Source organism: Ambystoma mexicanum, chromosome 2p (genome assembly GCF_040938575.1).
Source record: "Ambystoma mexicanum isolate Mex_15411 chromosome 2p, UKY_AmexF1_1, whole genome shotgun sequence".
NCBI classification, from domain to species: Eukaryota; Metazoa; Chordata; class Amphibia; order Caudata; family Ambystomatidae; genus Ambystoma; species Ambystoma mexicanum.
In genome coordinates, this window is record NC_090923.1 from 1,365,445,048 (window position 1) to 1,365,469,146 (window position 24,099).

The 24,099-nt window shown below is 45.0% G+C and overlaps 1 protein-coding gene across 2 annotated transcripts in view; it reads left to right on the top strand.

The window, feature by feature from the left end:
* TNFRSF13B (TNF receptor superfamily member 13B) overlaps positions 1-24,099 on the top strand; it is a 124,025-nt gene that overhangs the window by 85,983 nt on the left and 13,943 nt on the right. For both annotated transcript variants that reach the window (XM_069643088.1, XM_069643089.1), the window contains exon 3: positions 16,211-16,327. In XM_069643088.1, the coding sequence (XP_069499189.1) occupies positions 16,211-16,327 (117 nt within the window). The remainder of the gene's footprint in view (positions 1-16,210; positions 16,328-24,099) is intronic.

Sequence of the window (24,099 nt, forward strand, 5' to 3'; positions counted from 1 at the left end):
TCCAAGCAAAAGTACAAAGGGGTATCCGAAGGAGTCCGAGGTAGAGTTCTGTGATCAAAGGTAACAGAGGAGCAAGACGTAATGCCAAACAGGGTCTGAAGACAGCTGAGAAGCAATGAGTGTTCTGTCTCTCAGACCTTTATACTGTGCGTCTCTGGGTCATGTGACGTCCACCAAGGTCACGTGAGGAACGCCACTCTGGATCACGTGATCGACGTGGAGACGAAACACCGCCCCTTCTGCTATATGTTCTCCAAGGCAATTGCCAATGCAGAAAGGGTTGCAATCGAGCCCGTACACCATAGCTGGTACAGAGTTTTCGGTCCTTTGGGTTCACCGAATCACGTGAGCCTCGAACCGTGGAAGGAGATGTTGGGGAAATGTGAGCAGTGTTCTGGTGTGTAGTGGACTGGTGTGCAGAGGATCGCCTAACACGACCCCAGTGTGCATGGGAAATGTGTTATAATGCATGAATACTTCAGGGCCACTAGCTGTTTTTAGACACCACTTATGGTGCCACTTGGATGATCTGGGATTAGTTACTATTATACTGGGTATTTGTGTTTCGACTCCTGGCGTTCCGGTCATTTGTGGGGCTGCAACACAGAATACTTGATGTGACCCTCAGTCTCACTGGTAGGGTGCAGAGAATACAATCTAAAGCTGCCTGTTCTCTGCTGGGTGGTATGGAAGACAGGGGTCTAGTCGATGTGTGGAGGAAGTTGCACACCCAGATTGCAGTGATAATATGCACTATTCCATGGTGGATGATAGTTCCTAGTGTATAGATTGGTGGATATTGTTTCTCCCATTGATAAGTAGTGTTGAGGATTGTATAATCCTCCAGTGTACTTAGTCTGACCATTCGCCTATTGTTTTGAGGAAAACGTTGGCACCCGGTTGGTGACCTAGACCAACTCAGCGATTCAAGCCAGCGTCTTTTTTGGACAGGGTGTGCATTTTGGAAATACGCATCACATTAAAGTGTTCTTTTACGTAACAGAGGGACCCGTCTCATCTTTTGGCACATTATGGCAGACCTTGAAGGTGGATGTTGTGGAGGGAGTAATGTCCACAGAAGTTGGCTTCTTGAAAACCACTGTGAAGGAGAGCATTGCAGCAGAATCATAACTGTGAGCAATGAAGCCGCTGTGTGCTGATCTGCTCGGCTCTGGAATAGAGACAATTCGCAGGGCGGCTGAAAGGGAGATCACGTTGTTTGGAGTAGCCACTAGGGCTCATCCTTATGGTTAGGAGGATAGAACTGGGAGGCCACAAGCTCAAATATCAGGGAAGGGAGGCTGGTTCGGATGCATTAAAAACAAAGGACAAGTAAGGTCTGCTCACATCCTACTGACATGAAGATTGCTGTTCATTCCCATATGGACACTGTGAGGATGAGACAGATGTTGCACATTCCACTTCCTGGGTGTTAGAGTCTAATAAGCAGAAACTGGCCTTCCCAGACTATGGGCATTTCCCTGGGACCACTGCCCAGGGACAGGGACTGTGAGAGGCCCAGACAAAAGAGAGGGTGAAGGTGCACTCAGATCATGTACATGAGTAGGCCCTGACTTTCTTTTTCTCTGTAACACACATAAGGCAAGTTTAGCATATGAATCATTCTCTTTTGCCTGCACTTCCTCCGGGCCACTCCCTGCACTGGGGTCTGTAGCTGTACCCATAGAGCCCCCCCCCCCCACCCACCCACTTCTCTTCTGCACTTATCAGATATACCCTATCTGATAAACCTAACACTTTGCCACTTGCTGGCTGCAATACCACCTTTATTTATTTATTTAACTTACTTATTTATTGATTTATTCTCATTTTTAAAATTAAAATTCAGTTTATTACAAACTTTTTTTTAAAGCAAAGTATAGAAGAAAACAGGAAAAAGAAAGAAGAAAAAAAAAGAAAAAGAAATATTCATAATCACTGAAAAATCCATCTCAGTACTCAATACACAATGTCCGTTCCTGGTCATAATTAAAATCCAACAAGAGAACAGAAAAATCAGAGGGCAAAAGTATGTATGACCAATAACGTTTTTTCTTCTACATGCAGAAACTCTTATGATTGTCTAGTCAACAAAAAAAAAAATATTTGTTCTCTTTCTCTCCTCTGGTCCGCACTTTCCACCTCTCCCCCGTTCCATGCACTTTTCCCATCCCCCTCTCCCATGCACTTGCGGGTTGTCAGTGTCACTGGGCCTAGTAGGATCGCTGTTTTTGTTCTCCGCTGTGCCCCTCCCATTTGCCTGGTTGCGCTCTGAAACACTGTACGGGCACAATATAAATAAAATATATCATATCATGTGGTAGAATTGTGAACTATTTGTGAGACACCGACCTCTAAGACCTGTGACCTGGTTCAAACCTTCTGGGGTCCAGGTGGTGGCCTAATTCCACCCAGAGGGAGCTAAACTTACAATTCAATAGGGTGATCTAAGCAATTAACATTTCTTTGGCATACTTTTATAATTATCAGGCCCTTCAATCAAGAAGCAGGACAAGTAACTGGAATGAAGGATATCCCCAGTCATTTCACAGGAGGTTCAAGGACAGGAAGGCACAAGCATGAAGGAACTTTAGAAGACCAGTATAATCCTAACACCATTGTTTGACTTCCAGCACAGCCAAGGGAATCCACTAGTAATAGGGAAAACCGAGTGGAAGAGCTGGGGTTGGTGAAGTGCACAGGGAATACGAGGAGGTCCAGATGCTGGCGATTGCAACACCCATCAAACCATCGAACCACCAACACCCCCGAACCAAGGATCTTTACCAAAAACCTAGAGTGAAGAGGATTCAGGAGGTGGGAAGATCGCCTTGACAACCAAGGCATAAACCAAAACAAGGGTAAATATGTTCATATAAAGAGGGCCAGTGAGCTAAAGTAAGTGAAAATCAGAGGCTTGAAAAAGGGGATCCGGAGGAAACCAAAATCTCCTCGAAAGCAAAGAAAACCTGGCAAACCAAGGAGCCAATAATTACAACAAATGCTCAAAAGAACAAAAGAGGCAGAACAAGTGGTTCAAAATATCTGGAGACATGAAATAAGGAATTAAACAGCAAACAGAAACATGCTGCCAAGATATAATGGGGATGATTGGAGAGCATCTCATAACTTTGACCCTACTCAAGAGGAGATTCTGAATGCACACAACTCTTTCCAGTCCCCTTTAAACATTTGCAAAAATGAGGGAGCATTTCTGTGCATTTACATTCTGTCATGGAACGACTGTGAATGGGAAGCCCAAAAAGGCCGACACAGAGGTTACCTTTACACTCAAGTTTATTTGCTTTCACAAGGGTAATAGTGTCTCTCAACCACAGTACTGAGTGCAAAACAAGTCTCTTACAAAGGTCTTTCATTGGCTCTTGGCCAGGTGCCATCCATGTCCCCTGCAATAACTTGATCTTTGTCTCCAAGTTGCGCATTTCCAGGGGTTGCCGACCAGCTTCCGTTGGTCTGATCACCAGCCTCTCTCAGGCTGATGGTCCAAAGGTTGGCAGTCTCCACCAAGAGTTTCCGGCAGCTGCAGACCCCTTGTAATATCAGCAGCTTCGCCCAGATATGTTGGCACACAGTGGCAAGGGCGTCCATCTCCTTCTCAACTCCCCGCTCTTCGGTCGCTGTTCCCAGGACTACACCTACATGGGAAGGCCTGTCACGGCCATAGCCCCTGGCTTGGGGACTCAGGGTCTCTGGGCCTCGCCACAGTCTTCCTGCAAGGCCCCAAGGGCCCAATCATGCCACTCTCGGCTGTCCTGGTGCCAGTCCTGGCGCCTTTGGCGCCAGGCTCATATGGCAGATGTAGTTCCCATTGGGGAATGGACCAACATGACTGGCCCCACAAGGTTCAGTTCGGAACTGAATCTTGCAGTCTAGCATCTAGGGCGTGGTCCACCCTGGAGGCACCTGGGAACCTGTAGGCTATTTAAGCCACGCCAGAGCTGTAGCACGTGCTTCGTGTTGTTCTGCACTTGCAGCGTGACGTTCACCGAGACCTGCTCGCAGCATTCCAGGCCTGCTTCTGGGGAGAGAAGAAGAACACCATTATTCCTCCTTACCTGTTCAGCAATCCAGCTCCTCGATCACTCCGGAGTCTTCTCTAGAACCTGTCTTCACCAGCACTCAACATCCTAGGGAGAGTGTGAGAAGAGGACAATTTAGTAAGCGTTCGTCTGCCGATTCCAACAGCTTTCAGACTCGCGCTTACCTACCGAAGCTCTCCTAGTCTTTGACAGCGGTCAGGACATCTTCCACTCTGCGTTCCACTTCCATCTGTTAGCCAAATTCCAAAGACGCTCATAGCGCCGCGCTTTCACTCACCTTCTCGAGCATCGCCCTCTACATCAGCTCGACGTCTTCATCATCCCTTCTGCACCTACGAGAAAAGGAGGAGATTAACAGGGCAACTACTATTACGGACACACACTCTTTAAGAATGATAGACTTACCTCAAGAGCGGAGTCGCAGCAGGACTGGACTCCCGGGCCCACGCCAGTGAAGTAACTTGGTAGTAAGGTGCCCAGCCATGACGCGCCCTTGCACAGAACAGCAGGACGAAGAGCGCATCTTATCGAGATACCAGGTGAAGAAGACTCTAAGCAGGTTGCAGGGGGGCACTTGGGAGGTGGGCCCCGAGAGAAGGAGATTGTGTCCCTGTCTTCCAGAATAGACCCATGGCAGAACGAGTACCCGGGGGAGGTGAACCCGAATCGGAAGCGATCCAGTCCAGTTGGGGGGCGTCTCTATGGATACAAGGTGAGCGTTACACTATAATACAAGCCCTGGCCCATGGTGCAGTTGCACAGAGCCATTCCTCCACCCGCTTCTAGAGTCCACCATGGACCAGCCTTGCCCACCGGAACCTTCCTACTCACTTAGAGTTTAGGGTTTAGGATGACCTGGGCTCCACCCTCTTTCATAGGCTTCTGGTGATTATCTCCCCCCTTTAGGTAAATGGTCTCTCCCATTCTTCCCAAGGCAGTGGCTTGTTCTGCCCGCCTTCTTCACAGAAACTCCCTTGTCAGATGGTTACCCTACTCGCGCAAAGTAATCTCCTTTCAATAAACTCCTCTTCAGAATGATACATCTCCTCCTCCTCCGAAGTAACCTCATCCTTGTAGAAAACTCTTCTTCATGGATGGTAAATCTCCTCCTCCAAAGTAACATCCTCATTTCAGCCTCCAACCACCTTCTTCAACCTCCTTCCTTCCTCCCGCTCGCCACTCTCCTCGAAGCAACGTCCTGCAGGTGCTTTTCGAGAGTCCTACTTCTGCAGACTAGCTACGCCTGCTTGTATAGTCTTGTTCCTCCTCTCCTGAGGTGAGGCATAAGGTAATATGTTGCACCTGATGGGGTGGGTTGGCCTGGTTTGGGATTGAACAGGTGCCGAGGCTCATGTGGGTTATAAGGGCCCTGGCCTGAGGTTATATAAAGGCCTGCCACTATATTGGATTTCAAAATTGCCCATGTCATATGAGGACTGTCCTCCTCTCTCCCTTGGAACGGCGCTGAGGCTGCCTCCTCCCCTCTGAGTCCCCCTGTATCCCCAGCATGTGAGTCCAAAAGCCACTTTGTACACCTGGGAGTCGCCCTGCAATGAAAAGAATTTGTCACAGGCAAATGGCCCCTTGTAACTCACACAACGCCAGCTAGAGTAAGCAAGCAAGGGGAGTGTAATATGGTGCCCCAGCGAGCCCTGCGCTATGCGCGGTGGGTGTTATCAATCATTGTTTGTGCTCACACATTCCATGCGACCATTGGGAACAGGTTCAGGGGGCTGCACAACGTAAAAGAGGGTCATTCCCACTTTCATTTCTATTCCTCAAATGAGGTAGACATACAGGAAATAAAAGGAATGCAGTCGCTAATGGGTGACGACACTGACAATGGAAATCTCTGACATCTAAGATGAAATGGGTAGCACCCACTTGGGTGTAGACGGGCAGAAATAACAGCGGACACGGCACTGTGCAGAAATGGGTAACATATCTTGCATTTGCTATACTGTATGCAAGCCAGGAACCATTGTTTAGCTTGATGTGTACTCAAGCACCATGGGAGACTGCACCAGTTAAACCTTGAGCACATTTAGCAGTGATTGTATGGCCAGGAAACCTTAGCAGCTCCTTGGAAATCACTGCAGTGTCCTGACACTACATAGAAGCTGCAAAACACATGTATGTTTAGACTGTGGAAAATGAAATACGGACCCCGTTTTCCAATTAGGTTTTTAAACCCATCGTTTCAATACACCTGTGACATGTCATTCATTTTGTGAAATTACAAGGACCCATTTTAAGATTCCCTGTGCCTAATTTAACAGTTGTTTTGTTTTTAAATACAACTATCAGCTGGGAATGTTTACAGCAACGAAATCCCAGCAGGTGCATTGAAATCGCTACAATGTCCTGACACTACATAGAGGCAGCAACACACATTTTTAGACTCATTTGGGCCTCATTACGAGTTTGGAGGTAGCCATGGAGCTATTAGCCTCCATAGCGGGCTCCATTACCGGATTCCTGCAATGAGGAATAACCGGGTCATTCTGACATAGGAGGACCCGGTAACTCCTCCTTGCAGGAACCATTCTCCATTCCCATTTGAGCCCTCATAGGGCTTAATGGGAATGGGGATGGAGGTAACAACGGGCACATTACAAGTATCCCGTTGTTACCTCCCTCTTCCCCTTGCGGGACCCGGAAAAGACGTCTGGTTTTACCAGACGTCTGATCCGTGTCCCGCAAAAGGAACCTCATAATCGGCCCTGACGGAATGAAGGGGGCCGGTCCCATACCGGCCCTCTTCATTCCGTCAAAGGCAGGGTCGTAATGAGGCCCATTGTGAGGAGATTGCAATGCCAACCCTGTTTTTTTTAAAGTGTGCTTTTCGAACCTTCACTTTAATAACGCATTTAAAAGAAAAAAACAGTCACTTTAGGAACTACACTGGCCCGCTTTCAGACTGCCCAGGCATGACTTAACAATGACATGAGAAAATGATTTTTTAATTAAATTTTCAGCTAGAAATGTGTACTGTTTTGAAACCATTATATGATCCCTGCTTCCAGGAGTTGTTATGGTCTTTTAAATAAGACACACACACATACTGCAACATTAGGTAGTGACATTTCCCCATGCATGAAGATCACTCTGGGGTACACGATTATGGCAGACAACCATCTGGGCTGCTGAATCTACGAAGCTGTTCCTTTGGGCATGTACACAGACATGGCATGTACTATTGTGTGTCTCTGAGGATGGCTAATGCTGAACAACTGCTGTTTGTGTCTACCATTAAAAATCATACTTCTTGGGATTCTAGCAAGAGTTACATTGGATTCAGGAAGTGTAGACCTGCATCTGCCCCATTGAATGAATATTTCAGCAGATTTATCACACAAGCGCCCCCAGTTCCTGACAGATGTGCACTGGTTGCACCCTCTGAGTGGTGTGAACCGAAATTCCATTTGCTAAATGTTAAGAATTTAGAAAGCGATAATAGTGGTGCCCGCTGTTTATAATTTTGATAACTTTTAAATAAAACAGCAATTCCAGGCCCACGTTTCATGCATACTGTATTACGTTTAAAATGCTCCTTTTCCTTCTTCCTTTTCCTAAATGTACTGTGGCGTTCTCTTTACCCATCACTTCACTCTGCACCAACTGATGGAGAGGTCTGTGGGACTTTCCAGCTCTGCACAGTATCTCCAGTGAGTCCATTAAACGATATCAAAGCCTGCATCTTGCATGATCCTCCTCAAACAGGGAGCGCTCCAAGCACTAATGTACGCAAGAGGTGCCCAGCACCCAGGAAATGTGCAGATCACCTGTCTGAATAAGCCGACCTGCAGATTACTTAAAGAGTGTGTCCTCTGCTCCTTGTTTTACTTGTTTCTTTCTTGCTCTTTTCAAATCTGGCGCCTCTATGACATCATTTCCTGTTCTTTACAAATAGAACCTTGGGTTGCCCGGGCCTCTTTTTAGTTTGTGTTGGCCAACTTGGATTGGATGTTGACTTAACTTGACTAAATGATGCAATTGTCCGTTCTTTCTGGATACTTTGCCATCTCTAATCTGTGTATCTGCTCTTTTACTGACACCGGGAGGATATTCCAATATTGACCCTCGCCCTTGGGGCAGCATCTCATCTAGAGAGCCTTCGTACAGTGGATGTGCTCCCCTGTGCCATGGAGGGGGTGCCAAATGGCAAAGATATACGGTTGGTTTGTTGATGTGGAATGCCAAATATGTTCCACTTCAGAGTACCATATGCATCCTGGCGCTTTTTGGAATTTCTTTAGCAATTTCAGAATCTGGTTCCATTATTTTCATTGGGGATAAATCCCCTTAAACACTGATGCAGGCACTGTGCGGAGTCGTTCTGTATGCTTCTGCAGGGTGCAGGGGATCATTTATGCCAAACCTTTTCTGAAAGATCCCCATCTCTACAGACTCCAGATTGCAACAGAGATGCTGACATGTATCAAGAGGTTGCAAGTTGCTTTTTTTCTAAAAAAAGATACAGCACAACAATTCATAGTGGGTTATGTTTTTGTTGGTTGTAAAAGGAAGACTAGGGGTCATATGTTCACTGAGGCGGACGCTTATCACTCGCTTGCCCTTTTGGGGATTTGGCCCCTTTATACTTCGATTCACAGCTGTCTTATAATCTGTCTAGCATTTATGGTTGGGAACCTTGTTTCTGCTAATCAGCTTTGAGGGTGATATTACAGTCTTAGACTGCCTCCCTCTCTTCGCGTATTCATGTTGCTACAGTCCGTCCTGACGCCTTGAGAACGACAGTGAGGGTCAAAACACGTGTCGGCTGTTCATTTATGCAGATTATCAAGATAAAGACTTTCATTGCTACCATTATTTTAGTTCAAGATTTATTTCTGTATTTATACTAACTACTGTACTTCGAGAATTTGCTTGGATCAGCGCACTGATTTCACCTTCAATCCCAATATTTTACTCTTATGTTTTTGTTATACTTGTTATATGTTTTGAAAACCTTAATTAACATTTTTAAAAAATTAAAAGAGGGAGCAAATTTGCCTTATGGTTGTAAAGAGCAGACGATGTAGCATAAAAAAGAGTACCATTTCAAGACATTGGCCCTCATTACGAGGTTGGAGGTAACAATGCCACATTTAGCGGCATGGTTGCCTCTTTACTGCATACCGGGCCCGGGTTCCTCAAATGAGGACTTACCAGGCCATCCCAACCTTGGCGGACCTTGTAAATTCCTCGTCCGAGGAACCCGGACCCGGTCCATCCCCATTCCCATTCGAGCCCACATAGGGCTCAATGGGAATGGGGAAGGAGCTAACAACCAGGGAGCCGTTGTTAGCTCCCTGGTCTCCTCGCGGGACCCGTGAAGGACGCCTGGTCTTACCAGGTGCCCAATGCGGGTCCCGCAAGCAGACCTCGTAATAGGGCAGAATGGGTTTACCGGCACTGGCACCATTACCGGTGCCAGTAAACCCATTCCGCCAACCTCGTAATGAGAGCCATTGAGTTTTGCAAACGCACAATCCTATGCAGAGGTGATTAGGCCCCCTGTGGTAAATTCTCAATAAGTAGCCAAAATAAAAGGAGTGCAGAGAATGCACCCATTTCATTTGCGCCATTTTAGAAATGTGCATTTATTCTCAAAGATGAGCTGTCCAGGCGTTTTGCCTGCATTGTCGTCGTCATTACCTCTTTTGTTTTGCGTAAGTAACCCAGAGTGTGACGGGTATACCCAGACGTGGGTCCCATGCCTGCTGGGCCTGGAGACCCAAGCAACTGAGGCCCAACAAGGCCGAAACATATTTGGGGAGGCTTGTGGTCTCATGCAGAAGGGATGTGATCAAGCAGTTTAGGCTAGACTGCCCCTTTTGGGGTGGGACCAAGCCTGATTTGCATATGTTCTTTCCCCTTTTGTAATGGCTTGGCAGGAGAAGAACGATTGTCTGGAGGGTTGCCCAGAGCAACACCAGTGGTTAGGATTCATTCTAAACCTTCCAGCCATCACCTCTTTTGCTTTGTGGGGACTAATCTATGGAGCCAGACTGGGAGAGTGTCATACATTACCAGGAAGTGCAGGCCAGAGTCATGGGGACACCTCCATTAACTAAAGAACTAAGTAATAACCTATGGGTGAAGGTTAGATACCAGGGGGGTTTGATCCACCTTTCACCCTAACGCTTGCCCTAATGCTCCTCACCTACTGAACGGCCAATGTCCCTACCTGCCCAAAAACGTGTTTATTGACGTTTGCAGTAGCTATTGTTTGCAAAAAGGGTTCCTAGATATTAGAATCATCTAATACTTAGATTAATTCTGAGAAAACCCCAATAAATATCACAGGTTTAGCAAAAATAAGTTAGAAAATAAAACATAAGGAATAAAACATACTATAATAGAAACAATTATTCACGAGAAAATTAAGTCTTATTTATAGTTTTGTTATATTTGTCATTTTGTAGAAAAACGGATTCATTTTTAGAAGCCATGTGAGACAATTCTTTAGTTATATAATTTACAAAATAGTCCATATAAAGAGAATCATCAAATATTTACGAGCAAATATTATATATAAGAAACATTCAATACTTACAGATATAGATATTAAAAAAGAACATTAACTCAGCCATCAGAAAGGAAAGAAAGATGTATTCATTTGTTAGCATTTATACCACAAACAATCTAGAGGAATTAAAGAAATGAGAAATAGTAAGTATTTATATGTATTTCTCTTCTTGGTGTATTTTATTTTCTATGTTGTTTTCAATCATTTCTTGTAGCATTTGCTCTATTCTGACACAATCTATAACTTTCATGGAATTCATTTCCAAATAAAGTTGTTATCATGATAATGACTATGTAGCACACCTTTTATGCATAGAGGAAAAACAGTCCTACTAATTTGTCATATTTATGAGGGGGGAAAAAAGCATTAAATGTGTAAACAGGTGGGGAATTACCTCTCCTCGGCAATCCAATGTTAACAATTTACAGAATGTTCAGAACAAAAAGGAAAAAAAAAAGAGTCTGACATGTTTCAACCGTGTATTGTGCATAATCCATTTGTGCACAATCCAGTTTTCAGAGACAGCAATTCATATAGTTCCTTCAAGTGAGGTCTCCTCCAGGTTCTTAACTTAAAATAAAGAAGGAGAAAATGTTGGTATAAATCTAAAAGTATCAATATGAGATTACAATTCCTATGCTGTCATAAAGTTATGTTTTAATCCAAATGGCAAAGTTTGGGAAGATCAGCCATTAACAGGCCAGATTAGAGTGGACTCAACTTGGAGACAAGTACTTGTCTCTGTGTAGGAAGAATCTGATATCCACAGGTGAGAATGACATGTGCCAACAGTGTGGCATGAAATGTCAACAAGCCGACCGACAGAGTCTGTTGGCTATTGTATCAAAAAAGACAATAATAGATATGTTTTGTCAAAAAGTACCATTGGGGTAATATAAATGTTGAAGGTAGTCAAAGGTTACCTGCTATTTATGAAACTCAATTGGTTCCAGGTTTTGAAATGTTTGTAGACATCGAAGAAGTTGGTCTATGCTTGTGCTTGTTAGCGAAGCCTTGTAACTGCAGTAATCCAAAAGAACCTGTGAGGTTAAGGTCTTATTCGCAATAAACACATGTCTAAAAAAAACTGCTATTAGTGTCTAGCCTCAACGATTGATTACCCTTGCTCTTGGGTTGCGATCCCTGGGGATTACTGACGTTTAGTGCGTTACTTCGTACCAAGGACTGGGCACCATGTTAGAGGAATAAACCTATTTATATTAAAGTCACGTGATTATTGACCAAGACCTGAAATAGTAAGTATTTATATGTATTTTGGGCGAGTGGCGCTATATAAAAATGTTTAAGATAGCTAGATAGTTAGACCTCACATGAACGCCAATTGCGCAACATTAATCTGCTAGGATAAAAGGCCTTAACCAGCAGCACCAAATTTATGTAAGAAATATTGGAGAATGCATTGAGAAATATAGACCCTCTGGTGTGGAGATCAGACATTAATGTAAATAAACGGACATAAATAATAATTTTCTGTCTGTGATCTAACTAACCGGACTAAATGTTTGCTGAAGCTACCTCGCGTCTTGTCCCAAACACGACCCCAAGCATAACAGACTTGTTTTGAGCATCAGTTACCCCATGATTGCAGCTACTGTTCTTATGCATCAAACAGCAAACACATTGCAGAAGGACTCAATAGAGAATTACCAACCTGCAGGGTCTTGCTGTTTACCAAAAGCAGACATTCAACATTGGTTCCACATTAGGAGGACAACGGTTGAATTCCCTTGGAGGGTGAACCCATTTGCAGAGATCTTGGCTGTGGAACTGGGAGGACACAGCACAGCGCACAATGAGGGAGATATCACAGGCTGTGCCCAGAGTGACATGGAAGGGGAGATGGAGACTACCCCTTATGACAGCTAGCTCCATGGAGCTGTGCTGTCGATGACAGGACCAATCGCCATTGCCGCAGAATTAGACTGGAATTGCAGCCACCAACCCGAACAAACATAAGAAAGGCACTTCAATTCAAGAAAGAGCTGGGAGGCAGCAGCACTTAACGAGGCAGAAGAGTGAACCGCAGGTGGAAGGCAGGGTGAGATGGGGACAACAGGGGAATCCAAGAGATCGAGCAGGTGAAAGAGGGCAGGAGGAGGAACATGCAGGAGATGGGGGTCAACACAGGTGAATTAAAACTTGAGCGAAGAAAGTAGAAGAATTAAGTGAGAGGAAGGGGACTATAAAACTGAATGGACAATAAGTGACACGAATAGAATGGAAAAAGCTGTAGGAAAGAAGAGTGCCAAGGAGATGGCACACGCCTAGAAGGGAGAATGGGTACAAGAACAAAGACAATTAAACGGGAAAGAGGGAGAGGGGGGCAGAGAAATCACAAGAGAAAATAAAGTAAGAGTCAGAATCAGAGAGATGAAAAAAGGAAAGCACCGAAGGGTGAAAAGCTGGAATCACCCACAGGAAGGGAAGAGGAAATTGGACGGGAGTTGGGGAATGCCTGATCATTACAGGAGGAGAAGGAAAGCGCGAGTGAGACTGCAACGCCATTAGACCAGGACGTTTAGAGAGGGAACCAGGAGGAATAGCTAAGGGGGCGGTGGTACTGCCAAGGGCTTGGGCAGAGTCGGCAGCCAGTCCTCCGGAGCCCGCCCCCAAAGCTCTCTGGTCCCAGTGACATCTGGAGATGAGTAACCCAGGTGTGGTGGGACCTGGGGCAAGTCCGAGCCCCCCCCCCCCAGAGTCCAGCAGCTGAGGAGGACCACCTAGGTAGAAGTCGGCAACCCGACTACAGCGCTGACAAAGAAAGGGAGCTAACAAGTCAAAAAGGAAGAGCAGAGGACACTCAGAAAACCGTTGACTGGGAGGGATTTATTTGAACCCCAGGAGGTGGAGCCCTAGGGAAGCGAGGGATGGCATGGCGGACTATTGTCCTCATGCAAGCTGAAATTTCACCTTTTTAGTTCACTTTGGAATCCCTTCACTCATTTATACAACCTATCCCAACATTGGGTCAATTTCAGTTGTCAAATAACCCTGTTTTAATCACATTTCCTGAGCCCTGGGATGTCTATTGAGGGCTGTGGCACTCCCTGCTCTATAATGGCGTGTACAAAGTAATGTCTCGTGACAGTTTAAAGTACACTGTCAAGCCCAAAAAGGGAGGCTCTCAATAGTGCCTTCTCATCTGACTAGCTTGACGCCCAGTCCTGCACAAGCAATAAAATGAGTCCCAGCCCAGGGGCTCCCAGGGATTTTTTTCCAAGTGGTTATTTAGATTGCCTGGAGATGGTGAATAGCCCAATACAGTGCAGCTGAGCAAGCTGTACCGAAGTATGTAAACAATTTTTGAATTATTTAGATTTTTAGAGTTAAATCTAACAAACATAAACTTTGAAACAACAGTTGCATTGATATTTACTTCATCTACCAGCATCCATTTATTTATAGCTTACGTATGCACAGACATGGGTCCCGTGCTTGCAGTGTAGAGACTCTTGACGCCCAATGAGGTTGAAGCAGGTATCGGTTTGCTTGTTGGTCTTCTGCAGAAGGGATGTGACCACACAATTTTGCCTGACTTCCCCTTTTGTGGTGGGACCAATCCTGATTTTCGTACGGTCTCTTCTCTTTTGTAGTAGCATGACGGGCTGAACACTATGGTTTGGAGGGTTGCTTTGTAATTTGGCTAGGGTGACCAGATTTCGAAGGAAAAAAACTGGGAAAGGCCACTGACATAGAAGTAGGACTAGAGCCTCAGCAGTGAAACTGTAGTCCTACTTCTATGTGGGTGGCCTGTCACGTGTCGTGTTGCAGCGCCTGGGGTCCAGAGGTTATTTTAAGTTTAAAAAACCCATCTGGGATTTGGGGATCAGGTGGATACCATCCTGGTTTTTGGCAAACCGGTGGAAACATCATGATATCTGTTTTTTTGGCAAACCGGTGGAAAAATCATGATATCCGGCCAAAAACCGGGATGGTATCCACCCGATCCCCATATCGCGGGGCAGGGTTTTTAAACTGAAAAAATTCTCTGGACCCTGGGACGGAGTTGCAAATACACAGACAGTCCCTGTAAAACGGGAACGTCTGGTCACCCTAAATTTGGCACCCCATTTCATTTCTGTCAGAAGCCTCAGATTCTGCCACACTTTTGCCACTGCTGTCGAGTTCCTCTGGGCAAAACATGGCGTGAAATCAAATTACCGCCCATGCTTTTGAATCACTTCTAAAAGCCAAGCAGAAACCGCTCTGGTTCTTGAAATGCCTGTAAACAACCTTGTTTAGATAGTGCTTTTACATACAATAATGTTTGGATTACACCCGAAAGATGACTGGTCTGGCCCACTCCCCCCTGCAAGGATTTGAATATGTATGACCTTATTCAGCAATGCCTGGTGAACTTTGGTCATCTGAACCGGGCCGCGTCGGAGCCAAAGATTGAAGACTAGGTAAAGAATCCTCTCTTTCCTCACAGCTTGGGAGAGTAAGGATAGGTTTATTGGACAGATGCACTTGCCAAGCTTCCTGGACTAAAATAAAACAAGCAAACATGTACATATCCTATTCTCAAAAGTGCATACAAAGCAAACACAAAACGAATGACATGATCCGCTCTCTTCACACTCACTGTACCCGTAGGAGTTCTTTGGGGATTGTTCTGCAACTTTATATGAATTGTTCATTTTAAAAAATGTAGCTGCTTCCTTGGGTCCAAATTCCATATTCTGGATGATTGAGTGATGCAGCTAGCCTAATGCGTCCTTAAGGGGCTCCCCCATGTTTGACGTAGATGCAATATTGTAGGATTCTGCCTTGGTTACCCTAGCGACCCAAATAAATAGACAAATAATGCACTTGTTGGTAAACAAAGAATAATGTAGACATTCTCAAATCCACATTTTTCTCATTTTAATTATTGCAAATTCAGTGCAGTGAATTTTTCCCAAAAGGCCCAGTAAATCTCACTCGTTCCAGCTTGTGTTGTCGGCAGTCATGGGGAATTTTTGATAGCTGGTAATGTTATGTATAATTTATAATATACCAGTTTCAAAAGTTCAAATAAAACGTTTCAAAAACAAGTTTCGCCTCTTATTAATTTTGAAGCGGGCCTTCTTCAGGATAAAATATAAACAATTGTTTTAGCAGTATTACTCAATTGGATTGAGCTGAGACTTTCAAAAATAAAAAAAGACAGATATAGTACCACAAGACAACACTATTATTTTCAGTATATGAACATAAAAAGTACCTTCTTTTTCTTTATAGCAGGTCTTTAATGTGACACTTTGAGGTTCTGACTGTTGACATTGATGCATTTGCCCGAGTTGGGTCTTATCCTGAAAAATCACTCCGATAGCTTACTTTCTATGTATGTATGCAACTCCTGAAAGAATGTAAGAAATAAAGAAGCTACCTTTATTCTATAACATGCTGGGGACTTTCATTGGAAAATTGATATTCCCACAACATGTCCCCAATCCATGTGCAGGATCATGTATTATATTGGGTGCTTCTGCGCGTGGGAAGCACGTCACTGCCCGGAAACTGACCACTACCACAACTCGCAGAAACGCAGTGGTGCACCACAAGCGTGCCGAATAACTGCTGTGCTTTTCATGTCTCTTTTTCACTACAGAATCTCTGAAATGCGGCAAGCAGCAGGGCTTCTACTACGACAAGCTCCTTTCAGACTGCGTCAGCTGCTCAGATGTGTGTGGGCAGCATCCCACGCAGTGCACCTCATTCTGCCAAGGTAAGGCACACGAACTAATACGCAGCCGGCATGCGTGCCGCTTGTTAAGATGCTTGAAAAACATTGATGCTCATCAGTAGCCCAGAGGGTAAAAATATCATAGCGTGGCCTAGCTTTTCCATCAAGATGGCCGACCGCAAGCAATGTAAGACTGAGGAAACGTAGTGGTCAGGAAACTTACACCATGAATGCAGTTGTAATCGCCATAGTTACCCGCAACACCAACTGCCTCCAAAAGGGTGGTTCCCTCGATTCTGGCCCTGATAGAGGCTCTTTCCATCGATACTGCATCACTTCTCTCTGGCCAGGTAAAAAGCGCTTTGTTGCTTGCTGGCTGGATGTGCGCTATGTTCATCCCATGTGACTTGCCAATAGGGAGGTGGCGAGATTTCCCTGGCATGACGGGGCCTCTGAAAGACCTGTCGAGTTGGGACAAGTGTCCCTGGCCTTCCAGTGGCCCCGGCCCGTCAATTAAATCTCACATTTTCCCTCGAGGTCACCCCCTCGCCGCACCCCCGACCTTTACTTGCAAATACAGGAGAGAGACGTTAAACCGTGTGGGAGGTAGCCCCCTCATTTCATTTGTCAACAGCCTGCTAAGGCACCTAACCTCTGCGGTGGCGCTTTATTTGGTGTAATTGCAAAAATTTAAATGTGCACACGTAATGCTTTGAAAAGAGTAATCTCAGCGATGTTTTCTAAAATATTCTAATCTAATCAAAACCCTCGGCATCTCGCTACAATATCGCTTCAGCAGGTCTGACATGTATTTCTTCATTTGGATGAATAAAGTGCTTACACTTAAGCGCTATACACAAGTTACAAGTTACTTAACTGCTATACACAAGTTACAAAACAGAGCAAAAAATTCACAAGAAAAGGCAGTCAACATGAGGCAACACTCATGACGGTTAGATGCGAAGAGCAAGTCAGCTGATGCAGGCGATGAGGGCTGTTCACAAGAAACGGTCTCACTAAAGTAGCGTTAGTACCATTTCAACATGATATGCTATGTTACTGTATTTATAGCGGTACTCGATCCTGTGTCATGCATGTCTTGCTTCCAATTTGTAATGTGCACTATATAGCAAAATAGTGTTTCAAGGTGCATCAAGACAAGGGGGGGGCGATGAAGACGAAGGTACAAAAACAAAACTACAATTGTATGTACAGGGTTATCATAAAAGCACGCCCCATATTTGATTGGGAATTGTTTTGGCAGCAGTGAAAATCCTGGTCCCTTTTAGGTATGTTGGGTGCATCCACTCCTGCTGGCCCAAAGTCACAGGATGGTGTTCAGGGGATGTTGTTGACTACGCCTCCTGGGATCCCTTGCCATTCACTATGCTGGCTAGGGCTGATGGGACATGTAGTCCAACATTTCTGACTGGCTATAGGTTGTAGACCACTGAAAAGGCTTGCAGCGCATCATTGATGCACAGAATGCTCTGGTAGCCACACCTGGCCTGTAAAATGAAGCTCACCCATCTACAGTGTCTACAGAGGCCATGCATGAAGGAGTATTTGATCTGGAATTCAAACTTTTTTTATTTACTCGTTCATCAGTCACCTGCACCCCTAGCTGTGCTGTAACTCCACTTCCTTAGTTACAATCTAACAATGCTCTAAATCCATGTCACGTTATATTCAATCGCCAAGAGGCCTCAAGTCAAAGACACCATCTTTGTACCCAGTCCTTACATTTTAAAACATGCCACTCTGCACGTTGCAAAACAAAGCAAAAGGTATGACTGGAAGGTTTAGAATCAATCTTAACCTCTGGCATCGCTCTGGGCAAGCCTCCAGACCATCGTTCTTCGCCTGGCAAGCCATTACAGAAGATTAGCTGGGGTCTCTAAGCCCAGCTTGTACGGGACCACTTTTGTGCCCTTACTTATAATGGGTAAATGCATAACTACAAGTTCCAGCATGCAAAGAGATGTTTGGCTATAAAGTCAAGACTAAATAGATGTGATCTTAACAGCATGGAGTTAGTTGTCAAATTTGATTATAGGAAGTCAAATGGATAATGCAGAGAAATCTGCATACATGCCCTAAAAGGTGTGAGGTTGAAAGTGTGTCATTCAAAATGTTTTCACACGGAGGACTCTATAACCCAACTGATTTGGGCAAATGGGCTGGTTCTTTGAACACATTCTATTTTGTTTGAGAGACGTTTTTGACCGAGGAAGTGGGGAGGAGAGCCCACTCCCAAGATAAAGTATTTGTCTGGCTCAGCAGCCGAGGGGGGGGGGTGCAGTGGAAAGAAAAGTTGGCCCCATTTTGTAGCAAGGCACACAAACACAATGTGTGCATGATTATAGAGGGGTGGAGTAGGGGCAGTGATGGCTTACTGGACTGCAACTCGAAGGCTTAAATCTCCTTCTTACTTGACTTCAGTATATGCAGTACATGCTAGCCAATGTTTCCACTGTTCTGCGCGTGCAAAAAACACCCCCCCGCGCGCCAGGGCACCAAGTTGGCGACTACATGCAAATTTGCGGTCATATAACTGCCAGTGATGTCACTTCCTGTATTCCTCCCCCCCCCTCCCCCCTGGGAAATTCATAAGTCGGCTCCCCTGGAAACCACTGCCCATCCTGTGGGAACAAGCAAGGAACAGCCGGTCATATGTGGCAGAGTAACTGACAGCAAATCTATCAAACAGATGTCTCCGGGGTTGCACTGTCCGTAGGTTGTAGGATTCTGAAGTTATTTACACGGTTTGCCTTCATTGAGAAGAAATATTTGGGGCCCATTTTCAAAGCCTCCCAAACATTGGCCGTAGGGGACATGTTACATTAGCATTTGGTGCAAACAGGTCCCCTCCAGCCAATATGCCTCATTTACACTGTGAGGTGCAAAAGGGAGGCGTACAATGCACATGGAATAGCTTTCATGGGAAGCAGTTTTATGCCTGCATCTTCTGTTGCTCTGTAATGAAAATGGCCTCCTTTGTGTCCACTTGCTGCGATTTCCTCTTGGTTAAAGCATGCGCCGTTTCCCCCTCTCGTGCCTTAATTTAGGTGAAAGCTCATATGATGTACCCTCGGGAATGTCATCAGGGAGGGTGGTCAGGGGAAGCCTGCAGCCCCTCCTGCTAACCTTCACCCACCCCATGCAGTCTCCAGGTGACACTCAACTCTGACTGTCCCTTTTGCTTCCAGGCATTCTCCCTCTCCACGCCCTCTCTTCATGTCTCCCCTGGAGCCTAGGCTTATGTTTCAGAGAGTCGACCAGTTAGGCTAGATCCATGAGTCGTGTTTTAATCGTGAACCCATACTGACAACATGTCTTATCTTGGGCAAATAACAGTTACATCAGGGATTCAACTGCAAATTGAGATCAGAGACTCAGCAAAATCCTTGGATTTCATCGAGACCTAATACCTGACTCACATGTTGCCGCTTTTATCTTCACTTTGCACATGTCTTATAGTGTAGTGTCATAATGTGTGGGTAACATGGCGAATACCCCTTTGCATGTGCTGTTGGCCCACAAGTTTACATTTTTGAGTCTTTTTTCTGTATCCATTCAAAGGCGTGTCTGTATTTTTGAAGCTAATCCCAGCACTATTTTACAGGGCTCGGGTATGGGGTGCATTTCTAATCTCTCTTGCTTTTTAGATGGGGTGGGGAGGCAGGGGCAGCTTAGTAACCCTGCACCTTAAAAGCCACACTCGTTCCATACTTTATGAAAAACCACACTTTCAGGAGGATAGTTGCCAAGAAATTACCAGATACACACACCCTTTTGCTTCAAAACCCTGAAAAAGAAGCACCCTATCGCCAAACCCAAGTGCATTTGCAGCATTGGATAAAGTGTGCTGACTATATTTTCGTAGCAGACTGTGAAGAACAAAGCAAAACAGGCAATAACGCAGGTTAAGGACTGCAACATTAGAAAGAAAGCTTCTTTGCGTTCCTTGTGATCAGCCATTATGGGACTTTTAAGGTGTGTTGCTGCCATGACAGAACGCTTGGCTTCAACAACACATGCAAGGGCATTCCACGCACTGAATGTGTGGTTTTTACTGCAACCTGCACAATAATCCTTGAAATGTAGGAAGAGGAGCAGGGGGGAGCCACGGTGGGCGGTAACCCACCCGTGGCGTGGCGGTGTTTGGCCGAACAAACACAAGAGACAGACTCCGGATGAGCCAGGAGAAAGCCGGAAGGGTCTTCGCTCTTCTCAGACCAGCGCCCCTTGGGAACCTAAGCGGCAGCGGCGTCTGGGGGGAACAACAAGGGCTCAGCTTCCCCCAAGGACACGGCATTCTCCCCACCCAGGAGTGCCTGCAGGGGCAGGAGAGGCTCGGACGCAAAGGTTGGGAGAGTTGGGCCTATTCTGGACTCTTGGGGAAGGAAAGGGAGAAGCAGGTTATTTGGACACAGAGCAATCTAATGTGTGCAGTGTGGTTTTATGATATTGTGGAAATAAATCTGCAGCCTTTTTATGCCAAAAAACAAAGCAAAAAAAAAAAAAAGCAAGACTCATTCTACACTTTTCTGGGGGGAAAAAGGGGAATGAGATATTGCTAATGTGTTGGGTCCAAAATGGACAGATGCCAGGGTTATGTGTGGCACCAAGTCTTTTTTACTTTTGCCCACTCAAGAGCAGCTGGACGTCACTGCGTGAGGGGGTGGGAAGAAGAGGAGCGCCGGCGGGAGGTGAAGTACACGGATAGAAAAAGAATCTATTGAGGATCTGCAGTAACATGCACATGTGGTGCCATTTCAGACATCAGGATTTAACATTTCTTTTTTTTTTACATTGAAACATCCACTGCTAGATGGGTCTCTAGCGGTTGCCCAAAAGGCTGAAGGAACCTCTGCCAGACACAAAGCGAGGGAAAGATAGACCCAGCCTGTAGAAGTAACCAGCCTGTAGACATTCATGGAATCTGTTTGATAGCTTCTCTAATCCCATGCTTTATCCATTAGCTTTTTAAGTAGCATTACAAAATTAAATGCGTTATGAATCAGGCTTGTATTAAGACTAACAGGGAACCCAGCCTCAAGAAGGTGAAAAGTCAAATTGACTTTTAACAGTTCTTTCCTTATATATTTTACCCAAAGAATATATGTATAATTGTCACCTAATTATATTTTTAAATTATTTGAGTCAAGCCAGCTTTCTCATATCTCAAAAGAAGCTGCAGTAAATCGAGCTTCAATAGGACCCGCGCCTGATTCTCTCAAACAGGATCAATTCACTGTGGACTCAGGGAGACCCCGTAAAAAACCCGTTCTGGGTTCATTGGAAAATTGAGCTGTTGCTTATGCCCCATACATCTGCACCAAAAGAGACAAATAGCTCTAGATGTAATAATAAACACCTTAGATAGGGTTAATAACAGGTTGCACTTTAAATTTATTTGCAAAATTAACTATGCCCTCTATAGATTGCTGCATATGACAAACCGGTTTATAAATATGCTTAATATTACTACGGGTAGGTGTCTTACAATTCTTATGACACACAGGTGGTGAATCGTAGACTGACCAGTGGTCTTGTGTTGTTTGATCCGTTGGACGAAGGGATGCCGTCAATAGGATGGTCCGTCCCTGCTTCCTATGAGCCCTGTAGGAGTAAGGGTGACAAAGGGAGCAGAAAGGCCTAGCCCCTAATAGGGAAAACCCCCAATGAAGGGGAAAATGCCCTATGGTTGGTAGTCTTCTCCAGAAGTGATGTTTTCCAACAATTTCGGTTTCAAGCTTGGTTTTATGATGTTTGCTCTGGTTGTTAGAGGTGCACTCCAGGGAGGATGCGGTGGCTGTGGCTGGCCGAGTACAGCAGCGGGAAGATAGTACCAGGCTGGAGCAAGAGTGTGCTGTAGCCACGGGTGGAGGAAGCAGCCGCAGAGAAGGGGGATCCAAATGTGTGGCAAGACCGGAACGCAGCAGCCGTGGGGGAAGGCGGTCCAAAAGGGCAGGAATTAGGAATGGCAGCCGCGGAATGGCAGCGAGCCGCTGCTGGAAAAAATTTCCTGTAGTCGGAAGGAATGTAGAATAGCAGGAAAGGGGGAATAAATAGGGAAGACGGAAATAGGAAGAATGTGGAACAGACTAGAAAGCAAAGGCTGCTAGCTAGAATACAAGGAAGGAGAAGAATGCAAAAGGATCGAAGAGACAGTACTCGGGGCACTGAAAGAAGCAGTAATCAACTTAGCAACACAGGGGAAGCAAAGTCAGTGTAATTTCAATCAGAAAGAAGCAACACGCTTAGCTGACTGTTCACATTACCTAAATAGTCAGAATTCAAATCCTCTGAGATTCGCGGGGCCATCTTGGAATAGGCTAGAATGCTGCCTCACCCTCTGTTATTCCAAGTATGGGGACTACTTATAACTCTGCCAATGCATTACATGTGTGCTCTGTATTACCACAGCTTTTCCAAACCTGCAATCAGGTCTGCAAATGCACCTCAATCCTGATAATACAGCAATGCAACCCACACAAAGCCCTAGAAGTCTTTCCTTGCACAGATTTCTAAAAATAAATGCCTGTACTCGGTTAGATCCCTTCTGCACCCACCCGGGTTCGCAGACCAGTGCCAACTCGAAGTACACTTGGTGAATTGTTCCATTGTCTAGCATAATACACCAAGAATACCTCGCGTCATGTCTTAGCCCTAGATTCCTTTATAAAATTGTTTAAACCAGCCATTTGCATGTGGCTGTGCACTTTTATGCCCAACACTAGCAAAACGTCTTAACTAACTTGATAGAAAAGCAAAAATGGCGCACACAAACTGAGTCTTTATTGATGCCTTGTTGCAATTAACTTGTTGTCCCATTGAAAATATTGACACAAAAATTGCTAATCATTTAGGTTGGATTGCTAATCAAAAATGTTTTGTGTAGCAATTATGACTAATCAATTTTGCAAAACTAATTTATCCCTTGAGATCTAACCGTTGGGTGGGTGTCGTTATGTAACTCCATCAAAATCTCCAATAAGAGAGGCAAAGCCCTCACTACTGCAGTGTTAACCATAGTGTAGGCCTATTATCTGATACATAATAGGCATATTGTTAATATAGCAATAATACCCAATCCGGCGTGCCAATCAGTTATAACGGCCCTATGCCCAAGTAAAGGCCTGAGTGCAGTGAAGGCCTTATTATTGCTATTTGCATCTCGGGTTTTGAATCTGGAAATCTGGGCTGCTGACAGCAATGTATTTTGTTTGAATGAACAGGCCTCCCCATGGTGTCCCGTTCTTCAGCTGGTGACATGTGAGCAAATGAGTGCTTTAATCCCCAGGTCAAAATGTGCAATGTGGTTGTGCGCTTTGATATAACTTTTTTTTGGTAATCTGAAACTACCTTCAATACAGACAGAGGAGCGTCAATTCCTGAACCCCCGGATCGTAAACGCTGGAGAGATTCCATTCTCCGATTTTAGACTTTTTATCTTGGAATCTTGCTGGGCTGGGTCAAAAAATTAACAATAACAATTTTGTGCCATTTCTCAGGCTTCGTGTGGTGATATGCGTGCAAGAAACCTGGTCATGTGAGCCTCCACATTTGCAGGGCTACTCTACAATTTGCCATATCAAAAAGGTTGATAACCAAGGCACAAATCAGAGGGGTCTATAGACCATGGTTTTGTACGACTGGTTTTCTTCAGTAACAACATTAATGAACTGCCCAGATCTGCACATGTTGGAATTGGTCATGAATGATCATTTGAAACTTTTCTCAATTGTTATTTTTCACCTGTGGCCAAAAAGGAAAAACATTATTGGGAACACTGAATTGCCCCATTA